Source organism: Aethalodelphis obliquidens, unplaced genomic scaffold (genome assembly GCF_003676395.1).
Source record: "Aethalodelphis obliquidens isolate GAN/ISIS:26980383/991018 unplaced genomic scaffold, ASM367639v1 scaffold2, whole genome shotgun sequence".
Lineage (NCBI taxonomy): Eukaryota > Metazoa > Chordata > Mammalia > Artiodactyla > Delphinidae > Aethalodelphis > Aethalodelphis obliquidens.
In genome coordinates, this window is record NW_020837946.1 from 33,833,759 (window position 1) to 33,852,663 (window position 18,905).

General features: G+C 36.2%; 1 protein-coding gene, 1 long non-coding RNA gene and 1 pseudogene across 2 annotated transcripts in view; 2 read left to right on the forward strand and 1 right to left on the reverse strand.

Moving 5' to 3' along the window:
- LOC113629560 (uncharacterized) overlaps positions 1 to 3,639 on the reverse strand; it is a 53,981-nt gene extending 50,342 nt beyond the window's left edge. Inside the window, exon 1 of the long non-coding RNA XR_003436606.1 lies at positions 2,925 to 3,639. This is a non-coding gene — a long non-coding RNA (uncharacterized LOC113629560). The remainder of the gene's footprint in view (positions 1 to 2,924) is intronic.
- Positions 1 to 11,377, forward strand: part of CATSPERT (catsper channel auxiliary subunit tau) — a 130,710-nt gene extending 119,333 nt beyond the window's left edge. The window contains 5 exon segments of the mRNA XM_027124067.1: positions 1,572 to 1,646; positions 2,953 to 6,243; positions 6,245 to 6,416; positions 6,419 to 6,519; positions 9,186 to 11,377. Of these exon segments, the coding sequence (XP_026979868.1) occupies positions 1,572 to 1,646; positions 2,953 to 6,243; positions 6,245 to 6,416; positions 6,419 to 6,519; positions 9,186 to 9,506 (3,960 nt within the window). The 3' untranslated portion in view covers positions 9,507 to 11,377.
- Positions 11,378 to 14,543: 3,166 nt separating this feature from the next.
- LOC113629539 (heterogeneous nuclear ribonucleoprotein D-like pseudogene) lies at positions 14,544 to 15,989 on the forward strand (annotated as a pseudogene).
- The last annotated feature ends 2,916 nt before the right edge of the window (positions 15,990 to 18,905 follow it).

Genomic DNA, 18,905 nt, shown 5'->3' on the forward strand with positions numbered 1-18,905 from the left:
TATTATTTTCTGTTAATTTACTGGAACTTTGGGAGGTAGGAGAAAGTAAACGCACATGTTCAGTCTACCATCTTGAAGCTCCTGTATTGGCTTCTTTTTTTTGTCCTTTTCTAGCATCCTGATCATTTCCCTCTCATACAACTATCCTGGATTTTTTAACTAACAAGTATTGTATGTTCATCTAATCAATAACACAGAGTTAAACAGAGTAAAAGTTAATTGCGTCCTCTTTCCTCTCCTCCAGAGTTACTCCCTTGAGAAAACAATGTTAACATTCTGTATCTTTTCATATATTTTTCCATGCTTATATTGGGGGGGGTTATTTATTTGTTTTGTGTGTTTTACAAAAATTAGATCATATTTTTTCCTCTACTTTTTCTTCCACTTCCTTGTCATACATATTTCTTTTAATTTTAATTTTCTACTAAATTCATTAAGGCAATAAACTTTCAAATGTTAGAATTTAAACTGTTTTTAAGGGAGAGTTTGGAAAATTCAGGCAAAGAAAAACAAAATGAGCAAAGGAACAGGTGTGGAAAAGTACAAGATATATTTCTAGAATTCAGAGTTAGACACATTTTCCTGGAGAGAAACTATTGTGGGGAATACTGAGATACTTGCAGAAATTATTTAGAGTCAGTGTGTGAGGGCAATGAATAACACAACATAGGAAGCTGCTGAAGATTTAAGAATAAAGTCATGTTATTAACTGCTTAATATTAATGAACACTTAAACCAAAAGTATTTCTTATGAAAGCATCATTCATTGAATTACTTTAACTAACTTGATATATAATGAACCCCCTACAAACTAAAGGAGAAAATGTGTAGGAAAGCGGTTTATAGTACTAAGTGTTCTGCAAAGAGATGGTATCAAGTTTTCTCTAAACATTATGATGTTTTCAAAGCACCATTGTCTTTCACTGAAGTCTTGATTGTGTGGTAGTAGGAGCATCAGATGAAAATTTAGGATGCCTAGGATTTAGGCTACTAATCATCTGGTAATTTAGGGCAATAATTTCAACTGCAGATTTTTGTGTAAAACAAAGAGTAGGACTTTATTATCTCTAAAGTGTCATCCATCTCTAAAATGTCAGTGGTTCTGTGATTCTATAATTGTTCCTGTACACCTTGATTTAGTACTAAGTGTTTCCTTAGGCAGTAAGTACCCATTTAACAATTACAGCTTGAGAGTCATTGAAAATGCTATCTCAGTGTAATATCAGATGCTATTTATTATCTAAAGCATTTCACAACCTTCTAGAATTAGATTACACTTGTTCTAACAGTTCTGTTTTCTTTTCCAATTTTGTTTCTGCTTAAAGTTGCTGAGCATTATTTTGATTTTACACATTCAATAGGGTGAATATTATGTCAGGGAAGCTAAGATTATATATATTTCTGATATAAATTTCTTTTGATTATATGCAAATTATGGTAGTTATGAGAAAAATACTTATTTAGTTTTTAACATGTTTAATATCTTTAATAACTATTGAAGGAATAAAATTATTTTGGGAAATATCCTTTCATTACAAGCAGTCTAAAATTAAAACTTCTCTTTTTATAAGGTGGCTTTTTCACCAAAAGAATACATTTCACCATCTTTCAAACCAGAATATATAGAATTCAAGCCAAAATATCAGGTGAGTACTGTTTTCTTATCCCAATATCAGTTATACTTAAATACTAGGTTTCTGTAATACTTTATGTAATTCAGTGGTTCCAAAGCCAGACTACCCAGTAGAAACACTCACCCATCTTTACAAAAATACATATTCCCAGGTCCCACCTCTGACCTAATGAATCTCAGTTTGGAAATGGAGCCTGGGAATCTGTATTTCTCAAAAAACAAACAAAACAAAAAAACAGGGATTCTTATGCTGTCACCTAGGTATCAATTAGCATTTGAAAACCATATGAACTAAAACAAATACTAGGCTGATTATTTCACGTTTTGCTTTTTTTAATTGGATAATAGAGAAGTTGTATGAACAAAGAGTTTGAATAAGAGACTTCATTTTCTAGGCTATTTCAATAATAGAATAGCCTGATCCCAGAGCTTACAAAACTGCCTATGGCTATTACACTGACATTTCACTGTAACTGAGAATTTTTTGTACTGTTCTCTACCATTTCTGAGGCATATATAATATTTATCAAAAAGCAAGTTTCTACTGTAACATGCTAAGGACTAGGTGGAACTCATCATCATTGTTAAAACTCTCAGATTTAAAGGCAGATGATCTGTGTTCCCAAGTCTCTCTTTAGAGAATATTTATGATACTTTTAATGGAATATCTACTGCTTGCTTTGCATTTAAAAAAAAATTACCCACATTGCTACTAAAATATTTATATGGATAGGACTTAGATTTTTTTTTTTTTTTTTTTTGCGGTACACGGGCCTCTCACTGTTGTGGCCTCTCCCGTTGCGGAGCACAGGCTCCGGACGCGCAGGCTCAGCGGCCATGGCTCACGGACCCAGCCGCTCAGCGGCATGTGGGATCTTCCCGGACCGGGGCACGAACCCGTGTCCCCTGCATCGGCAGGCGGACTCTCAACCATTGCGCCACCAGGGAAGCCCAGGACTTAGATCTTGATGTTAGCCTTTGTCTAAGCAAATGGAGCTAACACTGGAAATCGAGTTCTTAAACAAACAATTGATGAGTGCCTTTTAAGGGTTTAAAAATATTCCAGGTAGCAAAAAGCTCTTGAACACAACATAGTATCAGAATTAGGAATTTGAAAAATTTGCATTAAAATTCTCATTATTATTCCAATTTCAAATATTTTAAAATAATTAAAGTTGGTTTTCTCTTTGTAGAAGTCAGGAAGATGAATAGATAAATTGGCAGATTGCTCAAAGAGAATTAACTAAAAATTTTATTATAAATTTAAAACAAATGCGTCCAAATTTCTTACCTTTTTTTTTTTAATATTACAGTTCCAGAAATTCAACATCAAGAATGGTTTTGATCCTTTTCTAAGGAATATAAACAACAAAATGTCAGTCAGAAAAAGGAAAGACCAAGATATGTTCAAATGTAGAAATATTTTAAGTGCCGAGGTTATAGAGTATGAAGACCAAGATCCTCCTTACCCAACACATTCAAAAACTGCAAGCCCTGCTAATAAAACCTGGCCCCATAATCTTGATATCATCACAATAAAGGGTTTAGACACTAAGAATAAGTTAGCCAGTGATCCTGGTATCACTGCACTAAAGACTTCAGACCTTAAGAATAAGTTAGTCCATGATCCGGGTATCATCACAATAAAGACTTTAGACACTAAGAATAATTTAGCCCATCATCCTAGTATCACCACAATAAAGACTTTAGACACTAAGAATAAGTTACAGGAAAGGCTACCAAATGTATCTTTACCAAACTTTGAGGGAGAATCATCAATGACTGGAAAAGTAAATGTAAATAAATGTTGCCTCTCAAAATCATTAAGTCTTACTTCCCACATAGAAAATTTAAAACAATCAATGGTGCTCAAGTTAATTTTAAGTAAAAATCTGCAAGACCTTTCAAATAGATTATTTTGTACACCTGAAGTTTCTATGGACACCGAAGCAAGAAAGAAAAGTCATAGTTCTCCACTTCTGGCTCTTCATGATGAACAACCAAGTAGTTTGGAAGGCGAAGTATTTGAAAAAATTCAAGATTTAAATAGCTGGCTTTCAGAAGGAGGCATTTTAAATTCAAAGTCTCTTTTAAATGAAATAATTAAAGATATTCCCACAGATTCACTTTCAGAAGGTGGACCAGGAAATTCTCCAGAGGTAGAAAAGGAACCTGTCTCTGAAAAACACTTAGAGGCTGGTGAGATAGATTTTCCAATTAAAAAAAAGAGTAGTTTCAACAAGAAACATTTAAAAAGTGAAGTATCTAGCTCCAAACCAGATTTGAATAGCCTTGTATATGATTATGTTATAAAGCAAATATTTACTGCACCGGTCTTCTCAGAGCTGGGGAGAGGAGTGAAAGAATGGAGTGAGACACAGATAAACTCTCAGAGTCAATTACCCACAGCTTGGGAGAGTTCGCCTTCCAATGTTCTAATTCACTATGAAGAAAACAATAATGAAATAGAATTTCCGCCGGCCAAATCTGTTATAAGCCAGATAATACAAGCATTTCCTGTAGATACTCTTTTAGAATTGGGGATAATCAAAGTGATAGAATTAGATAAAGAATACCAGAAGGGTTTTTTGCTGTATACAGAGACAGCTTTTGCTGAAGAAAAGCCAAAGTATTCCACAGAGTATTATTCAGATATCAGAAGCAAAACAGAACCTCTTTCAGAGCAGAATACACCCATCATTCACAAAGAAATCACTTCTTTTAATGGAGTTGAATTCATAGACAAAGGCCAAAATAGATCCCCACAAGATTCAAAATATCAGTCGACACCAGATAAAAAAACAGATTTGCCAAGTAATGGTCAGAGGCTTGATAGAGAAGAAAATGATCTAAGTTCTACTTTAGAAAATTTAAGTAATGCACTAATGGGTAAACTTAATAACTCTGATGTAATAATGTTAAAATCCTTTTTGAAAAAGATATTTAATGTTTTTTTCAAATATAGTCAGTCTAAAGGCAGACAACCAGAAAAAGAATTAGAAAGACTAATTGAACATCCTTTTCCAAGTCAGACAGAAGACCTTGAAGAAATCGAAGAGAATTTTGATAAAGTAGACAAATTGGGGAGAAAACCTATTTTGAATCCAAAGCTGCATGTATTTCTAGAAGAACTCTCAGAGTCAGAAATAAAAAAATTTAAATCTGAATTAAGTAAACATATCCAGCATTACCTTGTAGAAAGGCTTTCAGAATCAGGATACATCACCAAAGAGGACTTACCAGAAATCTATCAAAATCTGTATTTGATGAATGAGAAAGTAGAACCAAAAGGGCAAAATATTTTTCTGGAGAAATATTCAGAAACTGTAAAAGAAATCATGTCTTTTATAAATAATTTTAATCATCATTTCATAGATAAACATTTGGAAATAAAGCTAAGATCTTTTTTAAATGAAATTCTCCAAAACTATTTCCTAAAAAACCTTTCAGACAACAGTTTATTTAAAGACGCAGAATCTGAGCCTATACACTCAAATGTATCTTCTCTAAGAGCTAAAAGTGCCTCAATATCTTTTCATGAGTTAGGACAAGATATTTCAAGAGGGAGTTTTGGTAGTAGGCTTGAAATAAACATGAAATATCCCTTAAGTAAATCTCTACAAAACTATCTTATAGCTTTATCAGAAAATGAACTCTTAGATCTAAAAGCTGATTTAAGCAAACACCTCCAGAGCCTTTTTATAGAAAAACTGTCAAAATCAGGACTAATCACAGAAAGGCAATTAGAGGGGATAAGCCAGCATATAAATTTGGTTAATTCTACTTCCACACCATTAAAATGTATAAAGCCAGATTTGTCTTTAAGAGATGAAAATCAGTTTGTGGAGGACCATTCAGAAAAGCAAAATAAATATTCAAAAATTGCTCAGAAAACCACTTTACAAAAGGTTTCTGAAGATAGACCTGTAGAAACAGAGTTGACCAAAAAGGAAGAAAAGGAACATTTTTCCTTAGAGAATATTAAATAAAGTCCATCAATAATTCAGGAACAGAAAAGATACTATCCTAAGGAAGTGAAAATACTCAGTTTAATTAAAGTACAACCTTGTTCCAACAAAAATACCCAGGCAATTCCAGTAAATAAGCCATCAGAAAGACTTACAGATACAATGCCTAAGAAACAAAGGAAAGAACACGGTTTCATGCAGTTTCCTCAAGCAGAGAACTGTGATTTTAAAACAGAGATACAAGACCCACATAGTTGGAGTGGTAAATCAAAAATAACTCAATCAAATGCTTGCTTTGAAAAGACACTGAAAATGAAGTCCCTTGACAAAAAGGAGCACAATAACACCTATAAATTGATAGTACAAGAAAAACCTGAAGCAGTACTGTCACCGTATCCAAGAATTCCTAATTGCAAGATGCCAAGATGCCAAGATGAGGAATATGTAAACAAACTCACTTTTCCTTCCAGGCAAAGTAATACTCTAACTCGCCTCAATGCAGAGGCTGGAGAGAAATCAAAATTAGAAGACTAGTATCGTCAGAGATGGAAAGGAAATAATAATTATAGAAAACAACATTTAGTAACATTTGCACATTACAAAGAAGAAATACAAACTCTTTATATAAAACCAAACAAACTCTTTATATAAAACCAAACAAAAGGTCCCTGAATCACAATTGCTTAAATATAAAGTTTTGATAGCTGAGAAAAACTCAAAACCATCCCTCTTCCCGGAAGTACTAAAGAGAGAAAATCTAAAGCCCAAGGGTCAAAAAGAAAGAGACCATGTCAGCAAACAAAAAAAGTCATTTAACAAGATAGTATATTACCAACCACACTGTCCACCACAGGAATTCTTCTAAGAAAATCTGTTCCAAGGGCATTGCTTCATTGGACTGCAAGAAGAACTATACACGTAATAATGTTTTTCTAAGTCTTTTATTTCTGTATTTGGCAAAGTTCTGTAGATAATCTAGAGTATATGTGTCTGCATGCAAGTATGTATGTAACCTTAACTGCCCCAAGATAAACAGACCTCCAAATTTTAAAAATTCTTCTGACATTCAAATATCACCTCACCTCATTCAAAGGCAATCAGAAAATCAAGGGAATGTTAACACACTTAGTGCCTTTATGTAAAATAAAGGGGACCCCCCTCTAGATCACTAATTAGAATAAAAAGCATTCTTTCCTCCAGGCCGACTCTACTGGCTGACACAGCCTGGACAGGGTACACAGCTCTGTCTACGGAAGACTGGCTATTTCAGCCCTGACTGACCCCTCAGCCAGGGGCTGTTGTGCAGGCACAACCTGTAAAACCATTGGCAGTGGCTGTATACTACAGAAAGGCTGGGATTGTCTTTTCATGCAGATATAAGTATAAATATATAGTCTTTTTGCAGATTGCTGAATTATCTTTGTTTCAGTAAAACAAACTAAGTTCATATTATGTGCCAGTTATTCTGCTAAGCCTTAGAGATATGCAAAATTTACAATCTCTTGAATTATGAATTGTAAAATTTTAATTTAGCTTCTACTCTTTTCTTTTCTCTCTCATCACCACCCCTCTGCCATCTGCTGAGAAACATGGAAATTCATATCTATTTTTAATATTAACATAAAACAATTAGGAAGGTAAATCTGCTACTAGACGTTATATAAACCATTCAAAAGCAAAGTTAAAATCTCTAGGAATGGAAGGGGCTTATTTTAATTTTCTGAAACACTGCTCTTCTCTATTGGCATATATAGATAGGCATGACCCACAGTTGGGAAAACGCACAAATTCTAAAATGAAATTATATTGATAATTTGATGTGCATAACTATCTTTGAATGAGAAAATAGATCTAATTTCAGAATAGTTGCTTTGAATTTGTTTTCCACAGCAAAGCAAATGATTACCTCTAGTAAATAGTAAAGCAGATGTGTAGCAGGGTAAATATTATCAACATACTCTCAACTTTGTATTTCTCTTTTCTAAATTCAATAATTTAATAATGAGTGTGTGTGTGTGTGTGTGTGTGTGTGTGTGTGTGTGTGTGTACAGACGAGGAAAAGGAAGTAAAAGATGGGTGCATAGTTTTTGAAAAGCAAAGACTTTCTGAAGTTCCCTCAGATAAGTGGAATCTTTATTATCACTTTTCCAAACAAAATAAGAGATTGTGTTTATGTTATATGGTGTGGGATCATATAGGATCTCAGAACCTTTATCCTAAGAATGGATAAGGGAGATAGTTATATTTACTTCCCTCTGTCAAACCAACAGTACCTAAACTTTTCTCTCTAGTAAAATTGACACCAGAGAATTTGAGAGGTAAGAGGGCATTTTTCAGATCATCAGAAAGACTCGCTCATTTGATTCTCTAAAATCCAGGAAATCTCCCAAAGCAATCAAAGTAGAAGACAGGGAAATTGAGTTGTAGGCGCTTCCAGAAAAATAACCAGTGGTGTGGGTCTCCGTGCCCTTCTGCTGTCACTCTAGTAATGTTATATCAACTGTCAAGTAAAAATTATATGTTACCAATGTAACAGAAATTCCCTTAATAATTGCTTAATAATTCCCTTACCTAATTGCTTCCATGTATATAAGATGGAAAAGGAAGAATGTTTACTTGCAAACCCAGGCAAAAATATGGACTCTTCATACCTCCTTCTTGGTAAATCTTCTCTCTCTTGCTGCCGTAATTCTTCTTAGTCCTGCCTAAATTCCTCCTACCTGCCAATTCTATTAATCTACTCCCACCTTCTCACCAAATCAAAGCAGGCCCATTCCCTTGGTGTGGCCATCTCTGCAAAGCATTAAGGGACAAACTGCTCAAACTGCAGAGGAAACTAGTTTACACTAATTTGAGAAATGACTAATAACTCCATACCCTCTTATGGGTACTTGTAGATTATTACATTTTTTAAATAAAATATAGTCATATTGTACAAATTTGAAAAAAAAGAGAAAAGGAAAACTAAGCCCATAATCCCACCACCCTAAAACAACCATCATTTAAAAAAATTATTTTGGTGTATTTCCTTCCAGTTGTTTTCCTAAATATTTTACTTGTTTAGTCTCAGAATGTACACAAAAATTTTTTATATTTTAGTATAAACATAACCATATCCTTAGATGCTGACCTCTGTATGCGTGTGTATATAAATATTAAAGAAGGTATTTATTAACTTTTAAAGAATGAATGTTTGGATGCTTTAAAAAGTATAATATAAGAGCTTATAATTTATGTTTGGGGTTGGGGAAGAGGTATTTTAGAAGAGGAGAATTATAGGAGGGCTGTCTTTGCCTAGGAGTCTGACCCCTGAGGACAGGTCCCCTAAGATTTCTGGTTTTCAGCTCATATCTTGCATACCTTTTGAAATAACAGATCCTTTGAAACAATGAGATTTTTTAAAGTATGGTTTTTAAAGTATCTGATGGCAGGCATTGAATGTAGGGTCTGAATTTGGGGACTGCCTATAAAACATTTGACTGCTCTCATTCTTTGTTGATATTACAAACTTTAGTCCTTGTAAGTCTAAAATGTACTTTTAAGAAACCTAACTCACCAACCTGATCTTTTATTTTAATATTTAGGATTGTTCGGATAGAGTTGAGGATTTATATGTAACTTCATTTAAGCATCTTGAAAAAGCAAAATCAAGAGCAAGGCTTTTAGGAAAGAGCCCAAATGATAGCCATGATCAGTTAAAATGCTCTGCAAGACCGTATACTGCTCCAGAGGTTAACAAACAAGAAAGCTACACTGGAAAATTTACAAGTCCTCGAATGGTTTCAGCAGGCTTAGTTCATATAAATGATTCAATCCCAGATTATGAAATCCATAAAATGCAGCCAAAAAAATTTAAGAGTATATTGAAAAACGTTTGCTCATTTGTGATATTATCCAGATGTTAAACAGTTCAGAATGATGTGTGAGGCCAATAGTCAGAATGTTATTTCTCCAATTAACAAAATGGTTTGGAGATCTGTCCTTTTGTGTGATAGAAGTCAGTAACCAAATTCCATCTTGTTAGAACCATTTTGTTTTAATTAAAATGAAAAAAACACTTTTGATGTAAATGTGTTTTGTTTATGAATCTTAGAGAACAACCTCAAAGATACATAGTCATTAGTGAAGTTTTATTTCCCAACTTTTCCCCTTTTTCACTATTCTCTGATTTTCCAAATCTTTGCTATGCCCTAAATTATCCCTGACCACCCAGTGTCAGAGTATCTATTTGCAGTTATGTATGTTCAGCCTTTTGTTATGAATATACTTTAACTCTTCAGCTCTAGATTCAACAGTATGCAATTCCCTGGGCCTATAGAACATCTATTAATTTCAATGTCATCTGATATTACAACTTTTTACACTATAAAGATAATAAAAAACAAGTTTCATACTACTAATTCCTGAGGCTTCTAATACACTGAAGTGACTTTCTAGCTTACTCAAAAAACTATGAGACAGCCTCTTTAATAACATGAAACTCAGGAAGAAACTGTATAAAACAAACTGCATTAAAAATTAGCTAAATCAGCATAGGATTTAAATTAAGAGACTTTTGAGAATTGGTTCTATTCTTATCAAATACAATATTTGAATCTTGCTGAACTTTGGTTCACTCTTGGGGAGTAAGAATTTCAATTTATAGAATTTTTGTCCATTTCCATTTTTCTACCATAAATCATAAAGTTTATGGAGTTTAAATAGAATTGGCTGATAGAAAACATAATTTCTGATTGTTCATTTAATGCCATAATCAAGGTAGTAATTTTGGGGGGGAGACCAAGAATTTCTAGTAATTCTCAAAGTTGCCAGTACATATATCAAGCAGAGTGTGACTGGGAAAGCACTATTACCTCTGGATCTTTCAAGTAGAAGGAACACAGGGAATTGGTTTCATGGGTGATGGAACCAAGTCTAAGAAACTAAAAGGGATGATGTGGCAATCCAGAGATTGGCAAGAGCAGAAAGTGATAGCGCCCCTCAGATAGGACATCAGGAAGAAGTGGTGTGACCAGTGTCCTAGAGCCAGAATACAAAGAAGATACAGCCACTGACAGAGACACCACAAGAAACAGGGGAGTGGGGCAGGGGGTGAGAAATAACTATGTTTTTTCTCTCTCATCCTGCTCTCTAATCTCCTGCTATTGCCTCGCTGGAAACCAGAGAGTGAGGGGGCATGGGAAATGTAGTTCCCAGTGAAACAGAGCAGAGGAAAAGTGGAGAAACGGATTTGAGAGCTAACAGGCAACTAACCAACAGTACTTATGGGGAAAACCATTGATCTAGCTTGCAGTAAAGGAAGGAAATATTTACTAGATGGAAATCTCAAGTCACTTTGCCTCATTAAACTCTTAACAGTAATATTGTGACATGGTCAAAAATTTCCTACCATGGAAATAAAATTAATATGCCAAACATTTTGCTAAACTACATTCTCGTGAATAAAACAGTATTCTCAAGGAGTCCACAGTCTACAGGGACATAAACACAGAAGTAGTTATAGTAGAGTTGTGTAAGTGTTGTTGGGGAAAGTACTATAGAAACTCATGGGAGGTCATTTTGGCCAAGGTGGCTGTGCTACTTTGGATCCTTCAGAAAGCAGATACCAAGATGAGATTAGCCATGTACGGTAGGCAGAATAATAACCCCTCCCCCACCAACATACAAACATCCCAATCCCAGGAACCTGTGACTATGTTACCTTACATGGCAAAAGAGATTTTGCAGCTATGATTAAATTAATGATCTGGAGCTGGAGAGACTATCCTGGATTGTCTGGGTGTTATCAAAAGGATTTTATAAGACAGAAGCAGAAGGGTCAATTCAGAGGTGTGGTCACTGAAACAGAAGCTGAAGTAATGCTGACCCGTGAAGCAAAAGAAGGCAGGTAGCTTCTAGAAGCTGGAAGAGGCACAAATTTCTCCTCTAGAGCCTGCAGAAGGAATGTAGCCCTGCCAAATCATTTTACAATCCTCACCTCCAGAACTGTAAGATAATAAACTTGTGGTGTTTGAAGTCATTACCACTTTGTGGTAATTTGTTACAACAGTGATAAAAAAAAATTGATATAGCATGCCAGGAGCCTATGGTGCAACACTTAAGGCATTCACTCTCAGGGTGAGGCTGTCAATATCTACTGAGATGGTTAATTTTTTGTGTCAATTTGACTGGGCCACAGTGTGCCCAGTTACATGATCAAACAGTATTCTGGGTCTTTCTGTGAAAGCATTTTTGGATGAAATTAACATCTAAGTCTGTAGACTGAAAAAACAGATTGCCCTCCTTGATGTGGTGGGCCTCATCAGTTGAAGGCCTGAACGAAGAAAAAGGCTGATCCTCCCGAGAGAGAATCCCTCCTGCCTGAATGCCTTCACACTGGGATATCAGCTTTATCCTGCTTTCGGAGTCGAACTGAAACATCAGCTCATCCTAAGTCTTCAGCCTGCCAGCCTTCGATTTGGAACTACACCACTGCTTCTCCTGGGTCTCCAGCTTGCCTACTCACCTTGCAGATCTGGGATTTGTCAGCCTCTATAATCATGTGAGCCAATTCCTTATTTAAAAAATCCACTGGGGGGATGGAGATCAAGATGGCAGAATAGAAGGATATGGAGCTCACCTCCTCCACAAATATATAAAAGTAATCTATACGTGGAACAATTCTCACGGAATACTTACTGAACGTTGGCAGAAGATCTCATACAACCAAAGCTTCACAAAAGATCACCATGTAAACTGGGTAGGATAAAAGGGGGGGGAAGTAATTGGAATGGGATCTGCACCCCTCGGAGGGAGCTGTGAAAGGGAAAAAGTTCCCTCACCCTGGGAACCCCTTTCACCAGCTAGGAGGTCAGAGGGGACAAATAGGGAGCTTCAGAGGCTCAGAAGAGAGTGTAGCAGCCAGTTTGCGGCAGGCAGGAGAGAGAGAGACCAGGACAGACAGTCCTTGCCACCTCACTGCAATTCCCAGCCCAAGACATGCAGCTGCTGAGGCTGAAATCTGGGCAGATTACTGCCACTCCTACAACGGGTCCGGGTACGCAACTTCAGTGGATTTATACCAGTGGCTTTGTGAGTGCAGTGCCTGAGGGACATCCAAGCTGATTACCAGCATTCCCCAGCTGAGGCGGGTCTGGTGCCAGGAGCAGCAGGTTTTGTGGGTGCACACAAGCAGAAGCAGGGCTGAAATCTGAGCTGATTACCAGCATTCTCACAGCGGAGGCAGGGCCGAGGGCAGTGCCAACAACAGTGTATTTTGTGAGCACATGCACTAGGTAACAGGTGATGGCACAGAGTGCCCGTCCCAGTGGACAGCCCCTGGAGAGGAATATGGCGCAGCTCCTTTCCCAGAGGGAGTGCTCCAATCCCACCTACCTCACAGTGCAGCTTAGAACTGGATCTGGGGGCTTCTATTCCAACAACTGGCAAGCAGACCCTGCTCTCGATAGGGCTGTGACAACCACAGAGCAGAGGAGGCCCTGCCCAACATCGAGTGCAAGCTCTGGTCATCACAACACCAATCATACCCCATATCAAGGGGATGATGGCCAGCTAACTCTGAGGAAAGACATGGCAGGCATCCATACCAAAAAACAGCCCTCACACCAAAAATAATGGACTCATGGAGGCTACACAGGGATGCTCCCACATAAAAACAGCCCTTTGAGACCACAGTAGATAATTGTTTCCCCTAAATTCAGAGTCAAAGAAATACAAGTGAAAAAGCAGAGGAAACACTCCCAATTAAAAGAAGAAAAATCCCCTGAAAGAACAAACAATGAAACAGACCTCTCCGGCCTGCCAGACTCCACATTCAAAAAGGAGGTAATAAAAATGCTGAAGGAATTAAGAAAGGCTGTCAATAGAAATGCAGATCACTGTAACAAGGAAATAGAAACTATAAAGAGGAGCCAATCAAAATTAGACAACTCAATTGTTGAGATGAAAACCAAACTAAAGGCAATAAAATACCAAACTAAATAATGCAGAGGAACGAATAAGTGATCTGGAAGATAGAATAATGGAAATCACCCAATCATAACAGAACGCTGAAAGACAAATGAAAAAAAAAAGAAAAGAAAGCGACATATGAGACCTATGGGCTGATATAAAGGATGCCAAGCTGTGCATAATAGGGATCCCAGGAGGAGAAGAGAAAGGGGGATCTAAAATGTACTTGAAGAAATTATGGCAGAAAATTTCCCAAACCTAATGAAGCAGATGTCCAGATAAAGGAAGCACAGAGGGTCCCAAACAAGATGAACCCAAACAGACCTATACCAAGACATATCATAATTAAAATGGCAAAAGTTAAAGACAGGATTCTAAAGGCAGCAAGAGAAAAACAAAGAGTTAGTTACAGAAGAACCCCCATAATGCTATTTGCTGATTTCTCTACAAAAACCTTGCAGGCCAGAAGGGAATAGCAAAATACATTCAAAGTCCTGAAAGGGAAAAACCTGCAACCTAGGATATTCTACCCAGCAAGATTATCATTTAGAATAGAAGAAAAAATTAAAGAATTTCTCAGGCAAGCAAAAACTAAAAGAATACAGCAATACTAAGTCTACCCTAAAAGAAATATTGAAAGGTTTTCTCTAAATAGAAAAGAAGCAAGAACCCATAGGAAAGGGAAAATCAAAATACGGAAAAGCAAGTATATAAAATGATTGTACACCACTTGAATAAGCCAGTACACAGATTAAAAAAAAAAATCAAAGAATTTTGTGAAAGCAATTATAACTACAATGAACAGCAAAAGGATAAACATGAAAATGTAAAACAGGACATCAACGTCATAAAATAGGGGAATAAGAAAATGTAGATTTTTTAGAATGTGTTTGAGCTTATAGGACCACCAGTCTAAAGCAAGTAGACACAATAATGAGTTAACATACTTGAAAACCAGTGTAACCACAAATCAAAAACATACAAAAGATTCACAAAAACCAAAAATTTGAACTCAAGTATAAAAGAAAACCAGCTGCATCATTTGCAACAATTCTGTAGGTTTTCTTTTCGTTTTGTTTATGGCTTTCTTTGCTGTGTAAAAGCTTTTAAGTTTAATTAGGGTCCGCCGCCATTTTCAATCCAGCTCCATACAATGCTCTGCCATTGTTGCGGCCACGACTCAGACTGCGTGACAGCACCCACCAGCCAACAATTCTGCCACCATGGAGGATATATATCAGTACAGTAACACAGAGGAATTCGGAGAGGGATCCAAGATTAACGTGAGCAAGAATCAGCAGGATGACAGTAAAATGTTTATTGGAGGCTTGAGCTGGGATACAAGTTAAGAAAGATCTGACTGAATATTTGTCTCAATTTGGGGAAGTTGTAGACTGCACAATTAAAACAGATCCAGTCACCGAAAGATCAGGAGGATCTGGATTTGTGCTTTTCAAAGATGCTGCTAGTGTTGATAAGGTTTTGGAAGTTAAAGAACACAAACTGGATGGCAAATTGCTAGACGCTAAAAAGGTCAAAGCTTTAAAAGGGAAGGAACCCCTCAAAAGGTTTTTTGTGGGTGGACTGAGCCCAGATACTTCTGAAGAACAAATTAAAGAATATTTTGGAGGCTTTGGAGAGATTGAAAATATTGAACTTCCCATGGATACAAAAGCAAATAACAGGATTTTGTTTTATTACATATACAAAGAGCCAGTTAAGAAATTGTTAGTAAGCAGTTATCATCAAATTGGTCCTGGGAAGTGTGAAATCAAAGTTGCACATACAGGCAACAACAAAAAGGAAGAAGATGTGCTGTAGCTGGTGGGTGAGGTGGTGCTGGAGTCGTGACTGAGGTCAGGGCCAAAACTGGAACCAAGTAATAATTATGATGATCAAGGATATGGAAATTACAATAGCGCCTATGGTGGTGATCAAAACTATAGTGGCTATGGCTGCTATGATTATTCTGGGTATAACTAGGAACTGCAGATACGGACAAGGATATGCAGACTACAGTGCCCAAGAAAGCACTTATGGCAAGGCATCTCAAGGGGGTGGCAGTCACCAAAACAACTGCCAGCCATACTACAAGGGGACATTGAAGAAAACAGGAGGAGATTGCTTGCAGGATGACATTGAAGATTGGTCTTCTGTTGATCTAAGATGATTATTCTATAAAAGACTTTCTAGTGTACAAGACACAACTCTGTCCAACTGTATATAGCCGCCAATTCGTTTTAACTTTGTCTTCTGCTGTGTTATGACTCAATGTGGATTTGTTTATACAAATTTTATTTGTATGATTTCATGTTAAACCTCAAATAAATGCTTCCTTATGTGTTAAAAAAATAGATAATTTGAGCAGGCTGATCACTAGAAGTGAAACAGAATCTGTAATTTTAAAACTCCCTGCAAACAAAAGTCCAGGACTGGATGGCTTCACTGGGGAATTCTACCAAACATACAAAGAAGAACTTATACTAATCCTTCTCAAATTCTTCCAAAAGACTGAAGAGGAGGGAACACTCCCAAAGTCATTCTATGAAGCCACCATCACCCTAATACCAAAACCAGATAGAAACACTACCAAAAAGAAAATTACAGGCCAATATCTTTGATGAATATAGATGCAAAAATTCTCAACAAAATACTACCACACTGAATCCAACAACACATACAAAAGATCATACACCACGACCAAGTTGGATTCATCCCAGGGTCACAAGGATGGTTCAACATATGCAAATCAATCAATGTGATAAAGAAATGACAAAACCACATGATCATCTCAATAGATAAAGAAAAAGCATTTGATAAAATTCAACATCCATTCATGAGAGAAAAAAAAATCTTACCAAAGTGGGTATAGAGCGAACATATCTCAACATAATAAAAGCTATTTATGACAAACCTACAGCCAACGTAACACTCAACAGTGAAAAGTTGAAAGTCTTCCCACTAAAATCTGGAGCAAGACAAGGATGCTAACTCTCATCACTTCTATTCAACATAGTAGTGGAAGTCCTAGCCACAGCAATCAGATAAGAAAAAGAAATCAAACATATCCAAATTGGAAGGGAAGAGGCAAAATTGTCATTATATGCAGATGACATGATACTATACATAGAAAAACCTAAACATTCCACACAAAAACTACTAAAACTGATAAACGAATTCAGCAAGGTAGCAGGATATAAGATTAACATACAGAAATCTGTTGCATTTCTTTACACTAACAATGAACTATCAGAAAGGGAAAGCTAAAAAAAAAAAAATCCCTTTTAAAATTGCATCAAAAAACATAAAATACTTAGGAGTAAACCTAACCAAGGTGAAAGACTTAAACACTGAGAACTATAAAACAGTAATAAAGGAAATTGAAGATGATTCAAAGAAATGGAAAGATATCCCATGTGCTTGGATTGGAAGAACATTGTTAAAATGGCCATACTACCCAAAGCAATCTACAGATTTAATGTGAACCTATCAAATTACCCATGACATTTTTCACAGAACTAGAACAAATAATCCTAAAATTTATATGGAACCATAAATAACCCAGAATTGCCAATGCAGTCCTGAGGAAAAGGAACAAAGCTGGAGGCATAACTCTCCCAGACTTCAGACAGCACTACAAAGCTACAGTAATCAAAACAGCATGGTATTGGCACAAAAACAGACATATGGATCAATGGAACAGAATAGAGCCCAGAAATAAACCCACACACCTACGGTCAATTAATCTTCGACAAAAGAAGCAACAATGTACAATGGAGAAAAGACAGTCTCTTCAGCAAGTGGTGTTGGGAAAGCTGGACAGCTGCATGTAAATAAATGAAATTAGTACACTCCCTCACACCATACACAAAAATAAACTCAAAATGGCTTAAAGACTTAAATATAAGACATGACACCGTAAAACTCCTAGAAAAGAACATACGCAAAACATTCACTGACATAAATCATAGCAATGTTCAGTTTCCCAAGGCAAAAGAAATAAAAGCATAAACAACCAAATGGGACCTAGTCAAACATATGTTTTTGCACTGCAAAGGAAACCATAAACAAAATGAAAAGACAACCTACAGAATGGGAGAAAATATTTGCAAACAATATGACTGACAAGGGCTTAATGTCCAAATATACAAAGAGCTCATACAGCTCAATATCAAAAAAGCAAATAACCCAATCAAAAAATTGGCAGATGAGCTAAATAGACATTTCTCCAAAGAAGACAATCAGATGGCAAAGAGGCACATGAAAAGATGCTCCACATTTCTAATTATTAGAGAAATGCAAATCAAAACTACAATGAGGTATCACCTCACACCAGTCAGAATGGCCATCATTAAAAAGTCTACAAATAACAAATGCTGGAGAGGGTGTGGAGAAAAATGAACCCTGCTACATTGTTGGTGGGAATGTAAATTGGTACAGCCACCATGGAGAATAGTATGGAGGTTCCTTAAAAAACTAAAAATAGAGGTACCATATGATCCAGCAATTCCACTCCTGGGCATATACCTGGAGAAAACTCTAATTTGAAAAGATACATGCACCCCAATGTACTATTTGCAATAGCCAAGACAATGGAAGCAACCTAAGTTTCCACTGACATGAATGGATAAAGAAGATGTGATATATATATATATATATATATATAAAATCCATGTTGCTGCAAATGGCATTATTTCATTCTTTGTTATGGCTGAGTGGAATACTTTCTATTCTGTGTGTGTGTGTGTGTGTGTGTGTATGGATTATCATACTAAGTGAAGTAAGTCAGAAAGACAAATATCATATGATATCATGTATATGTGGAATCTAAAATATGATACAAATGAACTTATTTACAAAACAGAAACAAACTCACAGACACAGAAAACAAACTTATGGTTATCAAAGGGGCAAGTGGGTGGAGGGATAAATTAGGAGTCGGGATTAACAGATACACACTACTGTATATAAAATAAACAACAAGGACCTACTGCATAGCACAGGGGACTATATTCAATATCTGATAACCTATAATGGAAAAGAATCTGAAAAAGAACATGTGATTATATCCATATATCTCTCTATATAGATATATATATCAATATATATACCTACATATATATATATATATCACTTTGATGTACACCTGAAACTAACACAACATTGTAAATCAACTATACTTGAAAAAAAAAAAATCCACTGGTTCAGCTTCTCTGGAGAACCCTAACACAGTGGACCTGAGAGGCACTGTTTCCCGGCCTCCACAGTCCCACTTTGCAGTACACATATTGACTCTCCACACATATTTGAGAGCACCTCCTCTGTGGTTCCTGTGAGCTTCTCTTGCTGAGGGG